The 20,549-nt window shown below is 32.9% G+C and overlaps 1 protein-coding gene and 1 long non-coding RNA gene across 2 annotated transcripts in view; both read left to right on the top strand.

The window, feature by feature from the left end:
- The window catches only part of LOC127728679 (uncharacterized), a 185,259-nt gene that overhangs the window by 129,777 nt on the left and 34,933 nt on the right, over positions 1–20,549 (top strand). The gene's annotated exons all lie outside the window — the stretch shown is intronic.
- On the top strand, positions 5,151–16,428 carry LOC127728667 (hepatic lectin-like). Its single transcript, XM_052236277.1, has 3 exons — positions 5,151–5,421; positions 14,224–14,394; positions 15,977–16,428. The coding sequence occupies exons 1-3, from the start codon at positions 5,181–5,183 to the stop codon at positions 16,219–16,221; spliced, it is 657 nt and encodes a 218-aa protein (XP_052092237.1). The 5' UTR covers positions 5,151–5,180; the 3' UTR covers positions 16,222–16,428.

The raw sequence follows: 20,549 nt of genomic DNA on the forward strand, positions 1-20,549 counted from the left end.
CGCGCTGTCAATTTAGCTCTTGAAACCCGGCATAATTATGATCCATACACGGCAGTTGAATTCTAAAAGACAAATGTATCTACTGGCTATAAGGCATCATGTAATGTACTTTGAGGCCTTTTGTCAATTAAAACTGATTGTTTGTGAGGGGGAATTTTCGAAAACTCAAAAAAACACTAAAAAACTCTATTTATGTATTTTGTAGAAGGGCAGACTAAACATTTGCAGAGGTTGAAGACTAAATACCCTAGATAACACTAAAAAAAAAAACATTTTTTTTAAGTTATGCATTTTAAAGATTCACTTTCAAGGTCCAGGGCTTTTAGTAAAAATTCAGGGTTATCACTATGATAGTGAAAGGTGCATGTGGCCGACTTTTTTCACTGTAAAATGAGTGAACGAAAGTAGAAAAAATACAAGTAAGAAATACACTTCCAGTTTAAACATTTGAAGTAGCAGGAAGCTTTTCTTTTGTTATTCAAACACACCTACTCAATTATTTTGGCACAAAAGAAAGGTATTTCACATGACCTATATATTTCATGTTTTGGTGCTGTGAATTTGTAATGTTATCATATCAAAATGTAGCCTAAATATATACAAATAAGGGATCTGAATCGAGATGATGTAACACAGTTTTGCTTTATACGTGTTATGGACAAAACAGTCAAACCATACACGCTTGAACGTAACAAGTTGTACCCGATTTTCGCATTGATAAGATTTTCCCCATTTTTGTTATTTTCCCCCTAAAAGCTACATGTACAATGCCAATTACTTCTTTAAAAAAGACCAATCAGTATGATTCGACAATTAGTTGGAATATCACAAATTCATCACTAAAGGAATTCCAAAACTAACGAGAGCACTTAGTGTTTAATGCTCAGATTCTGAATAAAAATTATATAAAACCAAGTACAGAATAATGAATTCATATGTTTCTTACCTCTGCTGAGTCCGACTAAGTTTTACGAGGTTATTTATTTAGTATATTTTGACATTTTGATATGGTCCCTCTATTTTTTTTAGTCAGTGTAGGTATCGGTGTCGGTATACGTGTCCGTGTAGATGACTTTTCGAAAATGTCTATTAGTTACTACTGTAATCACTAGCCAGTCAACACAGGTTGTGAGTTCGAACCCCGCTCGTGCGGGTGCACTCGACTCCAATCTTAATTGACTAGGATTGTTAGTTTTCCTATCGAAGGTCGGTGGTTTTCTCCGGGCACTCCGGCTTCCTCCACCAATAAAAACTGGCCGCCACGAAATAGCCCAAAAGTGGCGTTAAAACACCAAAAATCAATCAACCAAACTAAAGTATCAATCAGGACACATCCAAGGGATTTAGTTTAACACGCCATAAACAGTCTTAAGAAAATAAAGCATAAACTTGTGTAATAGACCAACCGTTATTCTCAATATTGTCGAGGATGAGTTGTGTTTTTGGTGTGACCCTTTTTACAAAACTTTTGTTACCGGCCAAAATGTGTGTTGAGTTTAGTTTTGTTGATAAATATTCCGTATCAACTTCACAGATAATACATGATGGTCTTGAAGTATTTCTAGGTACTGACACTGTTAATCATCTTAGTTACGTGTAATAGTGTTCTTTTTACTTGTCCTTGTACATTTTTAACCTTTACAGCTAAGTCCTTTTTTGGTAATATACTTTTGGCGTGGCTTTGTACTTTATACATCCCGCCATAGTGGTATTGTACTTGGGTCAATTTTGCATTCTTGTCTTTCATTTAGCTTATGTACTTTTCCTATAGAGTGTCTATATTCCATTTTGTTTTTCTTTGTTGAAATAGTTATTGGTATTTTACTATTACAATGTTGACTGTTGTACCCCATTTTTTTTACATTTTTACCTATTATGTCTGTTTGTTTCGCTCACACATTGTTGTCAATATAATGGAATTCTATGCGACTGTCATACAAGTGAGAGGTTTAGCTAGCTTTAAAAACAGGATTAATCCACCATTTTCTAAATAAGGAAATGCCTGTACCAAGTCAGGAATATGACATTTGTTTTCCGTTCGTTTGATGTGTTTGAGCATTTGATTTTGCTTTTTTATAAAGGACTTTCCGTTTTGAATTTCCCTTGGAGTTCGGTATTTTTGTTGTTTTACTTTTTTTTTAGTTTCTTCTTGTTTCATATCAGGTTACAGTTTGTATGCAAAAGATCCCAAATTTTCAACCGCAAACAGATCACAACATATATACAATAAGCTCTTGCTTTTGAAGGGGTACACAAGCCCGTCTTATCAATTCAACTAATTTCTCAGGAAAATTGTGTTGTATCCAGCGTATTTCTTTTCAAGACAGTTGTAGTTTGTTCTTGGTTAAAAAATAATTTCTTTTCAGAATTGAAATTTGTTTATTTGTTATTTGACGTGATGGTTGCATTACAATGCCAATGTCGTTTATACTTGTATTTATGTTAAGTTCGAGAATGAATTGGTCGTTTAATGCTTACAGTCAGTATTGTTGCCTGTATCCTTTTAGAGTCGTTGGTACTTCAGGTGGAACTGGTTAGTGGCGTTTCCTGAAGAATAAAACATTACACAAACGTTTTAAGCCTGAATTTGAAGAAATTTCATATATTTTGGGGTATAATATTAGTCTGATTCAATTGTTTCGGCTTTTATTTTTTTCGTACTTTTGTGTGTTATCATTGATATTCTTGTAATATGAATGGCTCACTATTTCTTATTAATTAATATAATCTACTATTTCATGAACTGCAAACTTCAAAATAAATTGAAATATTGCTGATTTGATGTTTATGGAAATTTAATCTATTTCAATGCATGTTTTCCATATTCGTAAAATACAAAGAGTGTAAAACGAGAAGTGAAACACAATAAAAAAAAATATGTAACATAATGTTTTAATGGAACATTAGTTCAAAGGTTCTTTATTTTGTCAATAATGAACAAATTTCTGAATCATTTTCATTATACACTAAGTTCGTAGGGTTTGTATTAATGTTTGCCTACGATTAAAATCATCGACGTGACTGTACGTTTAATACATATTGAAGTGCATAATTCATGCAAGAGAACTAATTGTTATTGGAACTCACTTATGATAGGGTTTAGAGAAGAACTGTAATTTGGAATAGTCGATACAGCAATAGTTTAAGTACGAGACACAATGGATAAGCGTTAGTTTGTTTTAAAAGTACCATTGGCGCTCCTTTTTAACGAACTAACGCGTATCCATTGTATCTCAAACACACATCCTGATATGACAAATTAGTTAACATTAATAACGAGAAAACGAATCATCTCATGAATTAGCAGGAACCTCGAGAACATATAGGATTTTCACAATATTCTTCATTCTCAGATTTTTCATAGGTAATCCGTTCAATGAACGACATATTGGAAATGCCAACTTAATACATGAACTTCGAATGGCATCTGTTAATCAGTAAATAAATGATACATATTAATTTAAATTGTCACTTAATAATATATTTGATTGTGAAAATATTGGTTACGGCAATTAATATCAATCTTCCAGTATTACTCAAGTTAATACCTGTTAATGTTCGACAATATGATAAGGTTAAACACGGGTTCGTGGCCTTGCAATACTATTGGCTTTCATGGTGTTGTTTCAATCGTTCACAACAACTGTTTATGGAATCACATACAAAGATAGGACATTTGATAAAAACATTTTCAACATCATATATTACCTGAACAAGCCATTTGATTGGAATTATGTTGTTACGTCTGTCATTGGTAGTATTGACAATAAGTAAGTTGCTTTTTTGCATTTTTGTTGAATAAGATTATCGTCTTTTCGGCTGGAGTCATGTCATTCTGTTTTTTATTTATTTTTTTTTTATCTCAAAACATATTTTCCGATAAGTATTCATGTATGCAACACATCTATTAGCGTTAACAACATATGATTCTGAAATATTTCACTTTTTATGTAGCTTTTTGAGAAGTTAAATATTTAAAGTTGAATAACAACAAAGCCAACACCGACCTCACTAGATAGCCACAACCGCCAAATGACATTTTTGCAACAGATGATTTCAGCCTAAGTTTAAGTATGATTGCATTAAGTTCCTTGAAAATTCAAGTATAACATTTAAAACATACTACTGCCGAAACACTGACTAATGAATGGATAGTACCCTCGGGCACTGACATTCCTTAAGCAGCGATACAGATCCAGATGTAGACAAATTATACAGATTGAAATAATCTCACTGCGTTGATAAGTTACAACGTATTTTATTCGTCGCCTTGAAAACTTTATAAAATTTGATATATATATATTCTTCCCTCACGGGATTCGAACCCCTGCATCTGAGACATCGTGGCAACACAGCCTCTGTTGTATTTACTTAAACTTCGTCAACTTTGAAATTTTAGATTTATACCAGTTCAAATCGGACAGTCCTATTCATTGGGGATGTATATTTACGCAGTCTTTGTTGTAATAACTTAACTTTCGACACATGGGAGTTTTAGAATTGTACCAGCTCATATCGCACATCACTACTCTTTTTTGTATGCATATTTATGGAGTCTCTGTTGTATATATTCAACCTGCGTAAACTTTGAAATTTTAGTATTATACAAAAGTGGTTCAGTTTTTAATTTGTATAAAGAATTTACTAACCCCGTATATATCGTTATAGGTCACTAGCAAACTTTGAATTTATCTTACCGACTATCTTAATATGTGGAATTTAGACTAGTGCCTATGAAAGTGACAAGTCTTCAATATTAAGAACCTACTTCCATTGGTCTATACAAAGTTAAATGCCAACAATAACAATTTGATAGCTTTTAATGTGTTTTCTATATTTATTTTAAATCGTTTATCATCAATATCTTCATTCATTGTCATTTTTTTCAACGCCAAGATGTTTTTATAAAGGGACGTAACACACTACTAACTGTATAAAATAAAACACGCCCACTTACCAAATATACAATTATATACAGTCTTTACGTGTTCGCTTTTAACCGACGATAATCCTAGATGTTTATAGGCGGAAAGATACACATATATATATATAAAAATTACTTCAAGCTCATATTATAACAATTCTTTATCATGATAAAACTATCAAAATTATGCTCTTGATGTATAAATCAAAATTCAAGTTTTATTGCTTTTATAGATATTAGAAGTGCTGGTGCTAACATGGGAATGTCATTTCAATTAATACCTGACATTTCAATTCTAATGTCCTCGCAAACGTCCACATTTATATGCCGAAAGGAAAGCAACCAACGACATGATTGTTTTCTGCACTGTTTTGATTTACCCGAATGTCTTAGTGTTATAACCACAAATGGAAGTTGTTACTGTAATACGGACCTGACACCAAGCAGCACTTACCTTCAGAATGATACACAAATCTATGTAAAAAGACCTGTAAATGGTAAGAAAATTATGTGAAATATACTCTATCATATAAACAATATGTTTAAACAATATTTTTTAGGGACGAATGCCATGGCATTGTTTTATGAAATAATTAACTAGAAAAATAATAATTTTTTTTTTTTTTACCCGAAATAGTTCCACTAAGAACGTTACAGCGCAGTATATGTTTCATTGAGTAGTAATTCCCGTTTTGATTCTAACCTACACATATGTACGTGTCCTCCTTGTCATTTATGTGTTAAGAACATACAATTTGCCTTTAATTCAGATACAATGTTACAATATGATTACCACCGTTGTAGTTTAGTAATTAAAACAAAGGCGTGAAAATTGTGGACTTCAACCGGACTGAGTTAAGGTAAGTCGACAATTTGAGCGAATTCTGCTATGTAAGTATCGCCCGTCATATGATTTCAAAGTCATAACCAGTAGCACGTCTCAAAGGAAAAGGACAGATAGGTAATGTAAGATGAACGATAGTAGATTGTGGGAGCTGTAACAGGGTTAAAATATTTCACAATGTTAGAAAAAAACTGTGACTTTTTTGGCTCAACTACTACGCGACAGCAATTTGTCTAGGAATACTATTGCTAGATAAGTTATTTGAGTTAACAGTTTTCCTCTGCACATGTTAATAAATCTCTATAATGAGAACATGCTGTATCGTATTAAAAGATCTCCATCCCGATAGTTTTTACTAGTTACTAGTTATGAACCGGATCTTCATGTATGCATGGTATCTTTACATCACCAGTATATCTTTTATAAGAATGTGCATTTTTTACTAATTGCAATCGCTTTCACAACCGTACACAAACACGTTCGTCCCTCTGTTGTTCGTTGAATTTTTATGTATTTGTCTTTTTGATCACTCATATGAAGCAAAAAAAGTTCATCAAATCTAAAGAAGATCCTAATCAAGTGGGTTTTCTTTTTGTAACAAAGTTTAGAACAAGTCTTCCATGACTAATTGTTAATTCTGAAGAGATGTAACTTGAAGTTGACCTTACAAATATTATACTAATATGTTTCGGTCCCTTTTGTTCATATAGCTCTTCACGCGTTCTGGTACTTGTAATACTTGGCTTGTTCCTGGTGAAGGTAAATCCAGAAAATCGCATCGGAAGTGTAAAATGTAGTGTTATTTTATTTGGAAGTAGTAAACTGTATTTATATCAACAATTTACACCACATTCTAGTGTTTTTTTCTTTCTTTAGACAACCTACCATTATTGTTTAGGGGCCAGCTAAAACCCGCCCCCGGATACCGGATTTTCTCGCTGCGTTGAAGACCCATTGGTGGCCTTGGGCTGTTTTCTGCTCTTTGGTCTAGTTATTGTCTCTTTGACACATTCCCCGTTTCCATTTTCTATTTTACCATTCAAAGAAAAGGCTTATTCAAATTATCATTATTGTTGTAGTATCAGCTTTCAGTACCATCACACTGATAAATTGTTTATTTATATATTAACTCTGCTAAAATTTTATATAATATCCAAACGATATGAGCGTCCACTGAAGACTTGATCCAAATAAATGTAGATAAAAAAAAAATCAATATTAGTCAAATCTTACCAAAGCTTATTCTTGAAAGTTTAACATGAATAATTTGTTCAGTAAATAAATAAAAGTTTTCTTCAACAGTATTGTCACATAAACATGAAAGTTATGACCAAACACCTGTCATTCTAAAACTCATAATACTTGAAACTTTATTTCAATTAGCCTGCAGTCGCATCTGGGAATCGCAACAGGAGACAATACAATTAAAGCATATAATTCCGTACATGTTAGAATGATATAAGACATTCAAAACATTTATTACATTTCTGTATTTGGCATTGTATAATACATTAACATATCTGAAAGGATGAAGAACAAATATCATTCGTTTATCATAAAATAGTCTTATGTAGAAATCTGTCCTGAATGACAATGTATGGTGATAGTCAAGTTAAAGCGACAGTAGCTAACCGATGTTAAATTCTCGTAAATCTATTAGGAAAAGACAGACAAAGGTAAGACACTCAAAATCAGGGAATCGCATGACCTCCAAACAGAGCGAGACCGGTTGCGTCGACAGGGTAAGAGTCCTCTGCTGTGCATGCATCACCCACCATGCGTTTTCACCGTCAGTCAATCGGAAACAGAACACAATCGGTAAAATTACAGATCAGAAGACCATTCTGGTATTCGCGAAAACATGTCGCTAGACTAAGTGAGTTCAGACACCGACACATCGTATCAGTCAACCAATTCGTGAAAGTGACAGTAAAACTTATGTATTGTTGATTTCAGTCGTTCTTCCTCATAACTCTGTTGTGGCAGTTTTTGTGTAAGGTGCACACCCCTGTTAACAAAGTTCATATAGGATCATATAGTGTGAACATGCACTAGCGTATCGTATTAAATGAGATATCTTAACGCCATAAAATTAAAAATGTTATTCTAGGACTACACATACCTGAAACAACTGTAATGCAATACTAAAACATTTAAATGTTTTTGTAAAATGTAACGTGGATGGACTTCTTTTACTGAAACGATTTAATTTCTATTTGGTGGACTCAATACACTATCATTTTCAACTTAATTCCTTTTGGTTTCAAAATGAATGAATGAATCTTAAGTGCAAAAACATAAACAGGCTATGACAAAATTAACAACATATATTACATAATATAAAACATGGATATAGACAGCAGAGAACAGTAGTAAAATACTATGACAAATGTAAAGTTATGAAACTATATGAGATCTAATATTCTATGCAGTTTTTATATAATTACATAATTTGATAGTGATAGAATATCCTTTTCATACATTTTTAGGGATTAATTCTCGAAAAGGGACAAAATGTATAATGTAGGTCTCATTGGGGTCTAAGCGTGACACGAGATTGGCCGATTTTTTGTAAGCTTGACACGTGGAAGTCAAATTATTGTGCGTGAAAACGGGAAATGAAGTCGGGCGGGACACGTGAAATTACAAACGTTATTGTTACAATGATAAGCTGGATACGGGAATCTGACAAAACAATAAACGGGATCTGGGACCAGAAGCCCCCCCCCCCATGAGACCCTTTAGAATTGAAAATTGCACTTTTAAGTTGGTTATAGGCACCCATAATTTTGTCAGAACCTCATAATATACGTATAAAACTATGCTGCTACTAATTTTCATACTGAATATGGTGCTGTTGTCAAAATATTTCGTGGGTTATTGGTTCTACTTTTTTTACACAACGAAATTACTATGTGACAACTGAAATGCTTTCAGAGTATTGTATCCGTTTTACGCATACTAACCAAGCAAGCGTTGCCAAATAAAACTATATAATCTGTAAATTTCTACATCCACTGATCAATATCCTGAATAGCTGGCTAATTGGTGCTGTATTACTATTAAACAATGTCATGTTAATTTTTCAATTTAACGTTAATTGGATATATAGTTTCAGCACGTAATTTGTATAAAACTAGTGGATAATCTAAGTTATTGACTTAAAAATCCTTTATTATATTCACGATCCAACAACTAATACCAAATTAATCGAAAACATCTAGTGATTGAAAAGTTTTAATTAAGAAGGGTAAATGTTTTGGACGTTAATACTAGCAAGGTCATGTAATTGCTTTCATATTCAGATGACATTGATAGTATTTACTCGAGTCTGGTGACAGGTCATCCCTAATATTTTCATTTCATTAAAATGGAAATGTCCACAACTACAATCTTTTTAAGCAATAATCTGCAGTGTCGGCAGAATTTTCTGCGACTTATTTCGTACATTCTAATCATTTTCAAATATATATTTCATAGCTATATCGATTGATTGTATCTTTATAAGTATGAATGCTACATATATCATTTTTATCGTTTTTCAAATATTCAGATGCAGTTCAACTATTCTTAAATGCACAAAAAATTTCATCAATTACGTATACTTCGCCTTTAGAAATTATTTTCTGTTATTTTTCTTCCATTGCTCCTTTTAAATCAAGTTTCGGATAACATATTGTTTCTTTGCATAGTCGTAGACTTGATCGGTTTTTGTCCAAACTAACTAAGGACATTTTTACCACGTGTTAGATTGTGGTTTGTCATTACGTCGTCTGATCTTTTAATTACCGAACGTGGTTTATTCCCGATTGTGACTGTTTTGCTGAGTGTTAAACCGCATTGCTATAAGATGTGTCACGGTACCTTTCTATCCCAAATTCATGTATTTAATTTTGATGTTATATTTGTTATTCTCGTCGGATTTTGTCAAATGTCTTAACGTCTTTTCTGTTATATTCGTGTGTTATGGTAAAGATAATTAATCACCCCCTTCATTTATTAGATTTTAGTTTGGTTCAAGGAAATTTATACGATATATTTGGTTTACAGTTTGATTCAGAAGAAACACCGACATAGCTAGATAATACAATTAATTATCTAATTACTACCACAATTTGATATCAATAAGTATTGTAATTTTCATTGTTATTAATAAATGTAATGTCAGTATTACAAATCTAATCTTGAATCAATCCTAATCCTATCTTATTTTTGGGAAATATATTTACAAATTCAAATGTGACGTCACTTTGTGTGTGTTTTTTTTTTTTAGAATTTCAAATGTGACGTCACTTTGTGCGTTGATGCTTTGGCTAGCTCGGCTGTGTATTTTTATATATTGGATTAATTTGTTTTATGTAATGTATCCGTTTTTATTCTGTAGTTAGTCCCCACTTCGGTTTTATCATGTATATCTATTATATAGTCATTTTATAAAATTTACTGTTTGCAAAATTATAAATTATTCTAAATAATAAGGATGTTCTTGTCCCAGGCAGAAAACCCTGGCCGTGTTAGGCGCAACTTTTTGGAAGTTTTGGTCCTCGGTGCTCTTCGGCTTTGTACTTGTTTTGGCTTTCAAGCTTTTTTCATCTGAGCGTCACTGAATGGTCTTGTGTGGACGAGACGCACGTCTGGCGTATTGAATTTTAAGCCTAGTACCTTTTGTTAGCTATTATTCGTGTGTATCTTTGTCCTATATGTGCTCCCATTTATTTGTATTGTGGTCCTGTCATGTGATGTTGTCGTTTTGGTGTTGTGTTTGACGTTGCCTCTAAAGCGGGAGATTTGGCATGCCACAAAACCAGGTTCAACCCACCATTTTTTTCTTAAAATGTCCTGTACCAAGTCAGGAAAATGGCCATTGTTATATTATAGTTCGTTTCTGTGTGTGTTACATTTTAATGTTGTGTTTTTGTTGTGTCGTTGTTCTCCTCTTATATTTGATGCGTTTCCCTCAGTTTTAGTTTGTAACCCGGATTTGTTTTTATCTCTATCGATTTTTGAGTTTCGAACAGCGGTATACTACTGTTGCCTTTATTTAAACTATTTCTGACTCTACTTTAAGTTGAAGTTTTGCGCATGAAAAAAACCTCACAATTTCATGTTCCTACTCGGTATTTTGACCATCCATCTCTAATTGTTTCATTAAAAACTCGGTATATATTGCTCGTGTTGTTTTCCTTAGATCAAATACAATTTTAGGTCATAAACTTCCAAATAAGTCTAATATCTTTATTTACATCTATTACTTAACATCTGGTGCAGTAAACTTGGTACCGTTCATGTATCTACTTATCCTAGTGACTCCATTAGGGATTATATTGCTTCCAAAAATGAAAAATCATTCAGAAAAATTAAATGCCAAATAATGTAGATAAAGAACGAAGATATCAAGTGGGAAATAAAAAAAAAACATATTCCCAAGTAGGACAAAAATTAACATGGTCACAAGAAAAAACCGACAACTCCCAAACAACACTCCCCAAAACACTACACAGAAAATATTTACAAAAGTGAAATAGACGCTTGTATTCTGATAGTTTGTGTTGAAGGATTTGATTTGCTAGCCGAGATCAAATAGTATACTAGTTACATTAAAACTTCAATATTACATCACTCGTAAATGTAATCGTTTCATAACCTTAATTGTGGAAAGTGGTAAAGCACATTTAAAACAAATAAAGTGCGTCGTTACATCACATTACATTATCTGTGATCCCAGATTATCTATTCCTACCAGTAAATATTAAAGTAGAACCATTCGTCTTAGGTTCCATACTATTTCTTTATCCGTAGACAGTCATTGTACAATAGCCCACCTCTGTCAAAACTTATGGTGTTGTTTTCTTAACTTTCACACATATTTTCATAATCATATTTAGTTCCATGTGTGTACTTTGAGGTTTTAACAATATAATGGCTTATTCCAAATCAGATGGCAAATTATACTCGCCTGAAGACAGCTCAAAACTGCAATTTTCACAATTTTTGTCGAATTATGTATAAGATGGACATCCTTAACTAAAACCAAAATTTATACTAATATTTGAAATTAAGTAATGTTACTTCTTTCAGTTACAAATTGATTCATTTTGGTTAGCAAAATCCTTCGCAGAATTTTGTTTGCAAATAAATGTCAGATTTGCAATTTTGTTTCAAAATGCCTTCAACACCAACGTGTTAGCGCTAAATAGTTTTTTGAAAATTATAAATTAAAAAAATATCTGATGATAATCCTGACAATCTTTATAACCAAAAATCATACAGTGGTTAGAACGAATCTCGCAAGAAATCTGGACGAATTTAAATTTTAACGCCACACCAATGACTACCGGACCGTCAACTAAAAAGATATGGAATTGCTTTGAATCCTGTCAACAAGTTATTTTGCGTAATTAAGATACCATTATAACTTAACCTCGGTGTTCTTTTCTCTTCTTCCGCATATTACTGATCTACAGCCTCAATCTAAAATTACTATTTTTCTTCTTATTTTACTCAATTTCACATAGAGCAATTTAGAAATAAGCCCCTGCCCGCTTATTCAAGAAACATAATCAAGTTCAAGATCAGATAGTAAGTAACCTTTCTGACAAATATATGATAATATAAATGCAAGGTATTAATCCAAAGTGTTTTAAAATACCAAGCTGGTGTTTACTGAATGTTTTATCAATGATTTTGATAATAAATTTAGTTGTAACTGTACCAGTAGTCAGCACTTTCGCTTTGACATGAAAAAAAATGGATATGTTCATTTTTCTGTACGTTTACTGTTTATAAAATGTTGAATCATTCGAAACATTAGGTTTTTCTACCCCTAAGTATAGATTGCCTTAGCCTTATTTGTCACAACTTTTCGTATTTGAAGTCACTGATGAGTCGTTTATGCACGAAACGCGTATCTGGTGTGCAAAATTATAATGATGATTTTTTTATCTATACTCCCAAAACTATAACATGAATTTGAAAGCAATGAAACTATCAGTGTAAAAGACGCCGTAGTTGCATGTTTTCACAGCCCTTAAGCAATTTCACAGTCATTTACTAAACAAACATTTTGCTTTATTATCAGATCTACATTATTAACTTCAATTCGATGTTCGAAGATATAATTAAACGCTAAGAACTCTTTATGATGACATAAAAATTAGTGCCAGATTTTTTTTGATATGACCCTAGAAGATTGTGTATTATTTTAAAGCAAATAAGATGTTGTTTTTCCTTTCTTAATGGTTACTTGTATATAAAGCAAGTACTGACTACCGCTTGTAGTTGTAGGACGGATTTGATAGCAAGTACAAAAAAAAAACTTTTTCTGTAATAACTGCAGAATTTGACATAATGTTTATATAACAGTTTGATATTTAATGCTGCTATTATTGTATCAAACCTTTTTTCCTTGAAGTTCCATGTCTTCATTTCATCACTTTTACTTTTCAAAAATCATTACTGTTTTCAATCATTGATGTACATTCACTTGGCATTTATTACTTTTATTTGATAGTGTATATTCATGCTCAATATGCTATCATTGTGTAGGAGAAGTCGTCATGTTTTATTAAAATTTGCGTCAGATCCTGTTTGCATCTTTATTCAAATAAAAGAATGCTCAACTAAATGAATTCTGATTGAGTGGGAGATATTTTCTTTCGATCCCTACGAAGATCAAACTCAAACATCAAATTGACGCCTTTTTTTTGCTATGAGGCTTCCATGGTATCTTTCGTCTTCCTAAAGGATGTATGACATCTCTCCAATATTAACCTGTGTTTGTTGTATTCTCTCTAATCCCTTTACTAAGTTATATATAACACAAGCTGTAATGTTTATCTTCCTGGCGGAAACACTTTTTTTAATTTTTAGCCTTACCTTCTCCCAGTTTGAGATAAAGTATATAAGAAACCAATTTACTTCATTTTCATTCAATGCTTATCTTTATACAGTCTGTCTCTGACTCAGGTTCCTATCTTTTCATAACATATCATTTACATGCCTAACATAACTTTCCTAAGTTCGCCGTTTATTAATCAAGAAATTATCAAGAACAGTAGGTTCCAGGTACCCCAGGCAAAGTTATCATTGGGTGATATTTGCTATTATTTTTCGATACCTTTTAGTCTTATCGTTTTTGACGTGTTCGTGTATTTTAACATTCTTGGCTATCAATTTTTGGAGTTTGAGCGCTTCTGATGAAAAAGAGTGTTTTGGTTGCAGCAAATATATACGTTGTAGTGTTATTTTCTCTTGGATACGTATCATTTTTCATTCCATATATATCTATAGAGAGAGGCATACATATTCTGGTGTATTGTTATCATCACAGCGGTGCAAACCAACTTCTGTAGCGTTTTCATTCGTGCATGAGCTATACACGTACAACTTATATAATTCTAACTCTTCAAGTATTTTAGTAATGATTCCACTAATGCAGTGTAAATATTAATTGTAGAATGTACGAAACATGGATACATATACTATAAAGGTTTATGCCTGAGAAAAAGTACAACAGATATGTCTTGGTTTAATGCTCTGAATGACTGTGAACGTTCTGGAGGACATCTTATTGTACTTGATTCTTTAACGAAACACACATCTGTAGTGGGCATCTTAAAAACATATTGTAAGTAGATCTAGATCTAGTTATACCTTTTTATACACATATATACGAAAGTATGATCTTATAATTTTGAGCGATTTACTCTAACGTTTTATATCTACGACAATCATAAACATTTGTGAAGTTTGTTGAGTAACGATCAAGTTGTTTCGAATAACGAAACATATTTCCTGAAGTGCGATAACAAATATGATTGAATTGCGACGGATCTTCTGTGATATCTGCCTAGAGAAAATCAACTTTTTAGAGTATGTTGATCGAACCATTGCTCTGTATGGTAAGCAAGGCCGGGGGTAATTAGGGCCCGCCGAACGGCGGACGCCCTATAGTGATCAGTCTGTCCGTCCTTCCGTCTGTCCGTCTGTCCGTCCGTCTGTCCGTCCGTCCGTCCGTCCTTAACAAATTGTGTCCGCTCTATATCTAGAGAACCGTTATGATTTCATACTTGACATGTATATTAACCAACACCAGAGGGTGTGTCATAATGTATGTACAACTTCCTAGGTCAAAGGTCAAGGTCAAAAACTGGTTTTAGTTGACAACCCCATGTGCTATGGTAAAGATTGTATCCGCTCTATATTTTGAGAACCGTTATGATTTCAAAGTTTATACTTGACATATATATAAACCAACACCAGAGGGTGTGTCATAATGTATGTACAACTTCCTAGGTCAAAGGTCAAGGTCAAAAACTTTGGTTTTAGTTGACAACCCCATGTCCTATGTTAAAGATCGTGTCCGCTCTATATCTTGAGAACCGTTATGATTTAAATGTTTATACTTGACATGTATATAAACCAAAAGCAGAGGGTGTGTCCTAATTTATGTACAACTTCCTAGGTCAAAGGTCAAGGTCATAAACTGCGGTTTCAGTTGACAACCCCATGTCCAATGATAAAGATACAAATTTTTTACCACACATTATTCACAGCGGGGCCCACAGAGATGGCTCCCATCTCAATGATATCTAGTTTCCATTTGGCACTGGTCCTTTAAGTCCTTTTAATTTACGTAATTTTTCCTGTTTCCTTAACAATGTTGTTGGCAGTTTGACAGTGATACTCTTTAACTAGATGATCAGTGGAGTACAAATTTTTGAAACATTATAGATATCCGATCTTTATAAACTATTGCCAGTTTATGCAAAACTTATTATTCGTACAAATTCAATATAAATGTATACGTATAAAAAGAGGCGTGTGGTATACGTCAATAATACACAAAAACAAACATTTCAATAAAACACAAAAACAAACACGTCAATAATACACAAAAACAAACACGTCAATAAGAAAATAAGATTAATCAAAATCAATATTGTATGAATGTCATAAGACAACTATCCATCAGAGACAAATTTTTATTTTACAAGTACATGTAGGAGAGGATCACATTACAATACGATTATCATTTAGCAGGAAATAGACAATAAATGCAAGGAATTAATTTATTATACTTCAATGCCAGTATCAAAATTTATATGTAGCTAGATAATGTCCATGCAATTTTCAGAGTTGTGATAAAAAACAATTAAGTTTTTTTATGACTGCGTTGCAAGATTTTATCTAGCGATTATTATTTTCAGACCATCTTCCACAACTTGATGGTGCTTACTATGTTGGCGCTTCAGACATTTCTGAAGAAGGTAACTGGAAGTGGATTTCTCTAAATTCTTCAGATTTTATGACTTTTAAGACTAATCAACCAAATAATATTGACGTTCAATATCATGGCTCAGAAGCTGATTGTGCTGCTTTAAGAGTCACTAAGGGGGCATTAGTTGACGAGTATTGTTTGCAAACAAAGCCATATATATGTGAAATAAATTGATGATCTGGATATCTTTATTCATATATAAGGGACGTCTTGTTGTATTGAATCGGGAGCCCTTATCCGTGAAGCAGAATACAAAAATACTTCATTTTAAGGTAATGTCACTCAAAGGTAATGATAAAAGAAACTCGCAGTGGAAATTTATTGCATAATCCCGAATGTCTGCGTTTTAATCTTAATGACAATTCCCAAGTGCCGCATCCGCCTAGCAGCAAGTGTTTTAATACATGTAAAACAACTCATTCTTCTGTTTGTAATGTGAATGTGATAAAACCAAGATTTGCTACTCTTTTAGGATAAATCACTTAACAGAATGTTTTGGTTGTTTTATTCAGGTCCTATTTGGCATTGATGCTATAAAATATTTGTTTCATTTTTCAAATTTATGGTCTCGACTAGTGCTTAGCACACTGAAATCGAAATCATAACTTATTATCATACTCTTCTTTCCCGTTAATCAACTTCAACCTTTTTTTGAATGTTCAAGGTGGTAAGAAAGTCTTTCACCATCTTGGATTGTAAAATAGCAGAACACAATAGGTCTAGATGTTCAATCAAGTCAGCCGATGCAGGAATTCAATTTACTATTAAGAATTTTCATTCAAATGAATAAATTTATTTGATTATATCTAATTAATAACATTTCAACAAATGTAGAATATTTTGCTTTATTTTAATGTTTTTGACCGTGTGTTTTTACGGGAGGTAAATTAAAGCGACATTAGTTTACCGATGTTCAAATCTCGTAAATCAATAAGAAAGACACAATTCAAGGTAATAAACAAAAACTGAGTGAATCACATGAACTCCAAAAGGAGCAATGTCGAGTGCGTCGACAGGGAAACGTATTAACTGAGATATGTAAGCGCCATACGATGGAGCAGCGGGTATGTTACTGCTGAGAAATGGGAAGTTGACAATTGGAAAGATGAAATCATCAAGTTTTTCATAGATTCTAGTTTGTAGTCTGTGTCAATATCGAGGACAAAAGATATGAAGCAGACCTTCTATTTTCGGAAGTATCCTTAATATCAATTTCACTATGATATATGAGATGTAAGCACTCATTGACATGTGGGTTATTTATCACAGAGCATCATCAATTTATTTGAAAGTGAAATTTCAGTATTTTACAAGGTGCTTTTTCTTTTTGTCTTTGAGAAGGTTCTGTGTCAATTCTGCTTCACATGACAACAAAAACATATCGGTCAGTAGTGGTACACAATAAGTACCCATTGGAATGCTGAAATATCAATCTACCAAATCAAGATATTTGTTGTCGATCACATCTGATTGATACCGCTGGTTGGATATACCTCATAACAAGATTTCTGAAAGCCATCTTTTACTGTAGATGGAATGGTGGTAAGAAATAATTCTATAATCTCCTCTTTCGTGAATGGTGTAGATGTACATTTGGGAATCCCAATCTTTGGCTTAAAACTGTCTAAGTTGTTCATTGTATAATTTATAATATATTTTTTCTACTTTATGTAATACCAGGAAAAAACGTACGGTGTCCACATTTTTCTTGTGATATTCTGAAAGCATTTAATAAGAACTAGCTTTTCATATTTTATTTCTAAATTCTATCATCTAGTTAACCTTCTATTCACATAATGATGCCTTTTCCCTGTATGGTCCATACAAAATGTATAACTTTTCTTCACAGCTTGTAGCTTTAAAACAAGCTCGGCAAATTTTTTGTTTTATATTTTTTAACACAATTTGCGAAGTATGAAAAAATTCTATCATTTTTCGTTTACACTCCCATGCTACTAACACAAACCGATAATGCCAAGGCAAAACACGAATACGACATAAAGACATACAAAAGTCTACAAAACACAACACTGAGCAAAACGAACCCCACCAAAAACCGGGTGTTATCTCAACTGCTCCGGAAGTGTGACCAGATCCTGATCCACATGTGGCACCCGTCATGTTACTCATGTAAGTACAAATTCGGTGATGTCACATCAGAGAAAAAGAGGACGGGATTGTTATTCCGACAAATCGTAACATGGCCGTCATCATCTGAGAAACAACAGATATTTCATAATGGTCAACCAACTCGTAATGGCATCCATAAATTTTTGAAGGGATGACTTCAACTTCACCTTTTAGAAACCTTGGTTTAATAGTTTCCTTATAACTAGCAACCCTCTATCAAGGAAATCATGATGGGAAATGCAAGTTCTGAAATATTGTATCAACTGGAAGATATATACTCCGTATGTAAGCAATACTGGAATGTTGCTAAATAGAAATGGAAAGTTCAAAATTGGGAAGCTGAAATCATATCTTGTGTCGTAAAGTTTTGTTCTCAAACGACACCCATTGTCAATTTCTAGATGAAAGTCAAGAAATATGAGGTAGACTTAACTGTATCTGTTGTATCTTTGATTGCATGTTCTCTGTGATAGATGCGTTCAAGATAATCACAAGACTGTGAAATATTTAGTAAGAGGACATCATCTATATAGCGGAACGTGAAGTTAAAGGACAATGCTAGCTTCTTTTCATTCCTCCTAAGAAGCTTTTTGTATGAAGTATGGCTAGGGAACAAATCGGCAAGAAGAGGAGCACAGTTGGTTCCAATGGTAATTCCGATTGTTTGTTAAAAAAAAACACATCTTCCAAACGTAACAAATATGTTGTCAATCGAGAAATCAAGCATCTTGATAATGTCAGTTTCAGAGATATTATTGTTTGAATCATAGTTTTTCTTTTACAAAGTATGATCTATCCCTCCCTATAACAAAGTATGTGTATCTACGTTTGCCATTCTTTCAACTTTTTGAATGTAGCTAGTCCGGAACCCCTAATAAGAAGTTGGTTTCTATTATTTGCCTTAAAAATTTTACAAATTGTTAATTTTCCCCAAAATCATTTATCTATCAAATCTCATGAATATTATATGACGTTGTCGTATGATCGGTGTAAGGAATAAAACAACTGTTACTCTTTATTTGATCATTTTGACAATTTTACAATATAAATTCAATTCTGAAACCTTCAGCCTCATGGGCAGATTCTTGATTTCTGTGGATTTATTGTGCCACAACATTTAACTGTTGGAGCCAACTGTTTTGAAGAAAATTTAGAACTCGGATTCTAGATTTTGAAGACTGAACCCGGTACCCGCGGTTTGTAGTTAATTTCAAAGCTAACGACGAAAATATATACATTCTTGGCTTTCAAAATTTTGGGTGTGAGCTTTCCGGATGAAGGCAAATCCAAAAAGCGCGTCTGACGCACAACACTTATAAAGTGAACTTGTGTTTGCAACTGATACTTTTAAAATGTATATCCCCCTTATGTTTCGACCAACTTGTATTTTAATGATTTTTCAACAACATTTAGTCATAAGAGGTTAAAATAACCGGATTTTGATGGTCATCACTCATCCCATTCTGTCGCTTTTACGAGAGAGAGAAAAAGAGGACAACAAAACGTACGTCAAAAAGACCGACAACGCGATGGTCAAAGAAAAAATACAAAAATATAAACAACCGTCCAATAAACAATTCACAGAAAATTAAAAGTGTCGGCAACACGTATCCCAACAATAACCAGGTTGGAACTAGTTGTGCCTTTCAATGTCTTATAATTATCTGATTCATATTTACTTCTTTTTTTCAATCTGCATATTATACATTTATTAACGCAATTTGTTATTACTAATGACAAATCAATGTGTAGAGAATCTATAAATTCACAGAAAATTTATTCATCAAAATTGAGATTTGTACAAATAAATGAACGAAAAATCATAGCACGTTTATTCTCAAATCGATATGGAAATATCTTCATATTTGAATAAGAGCCATTTAGCCTGATTTGTTTACATATTACAAAAAATCACATTGATAGTTCACCTGGGCAACAGCCATTCGAACATACGTCATGTATTTGACAACTATCCTCAGTCTATATTCAATTCTTCTTTTGTATCAATTATTTTCAACCCCAAACTTGTAAAAAGGACTATAAATTTGCAGATGAAGTCCTATACAAAGCATTGTTTAACTCTGGTTCTGTTTGAATAGTAAAACACATTTCAAATAAAAACTTCAAATCCGCTTAATCCGGTCAAACAAAGAATTGTAATTTTGGTTTCGATCTGCAAATCATTATGTTCGAACATTTGAGTTCGAAAAAAAAGTTGGCATAGGGAGGGAGAGATAACTCAGTAGTAGTGGTACGTAACTCATCCTTCATAAGTAAAAACCATTAACCATTCTAAAAGTAATGTACGTGGCTACGTGTGCGATGAATGAATTTACAACAAACACATGTTTAAATACAATTTAGGTCGCCTA

Source organism: Mytilus californianus, unplaced genomic scaffold (genome assembly GCF_021869535.1).
Source record: "Mytilus californianus isolate M0D057914Y unplaced genomic scaffold, xbMytCali1.0.p SCAF_2, whole genome shotgun sequence".
In the NCBI taxonomy this organism is placed as follows: Eukaryota; Metazoa; Mollusca; class Bivalvia; order Mytilida; family Mytilidae; genus Mytilus; species Mytilus californianus.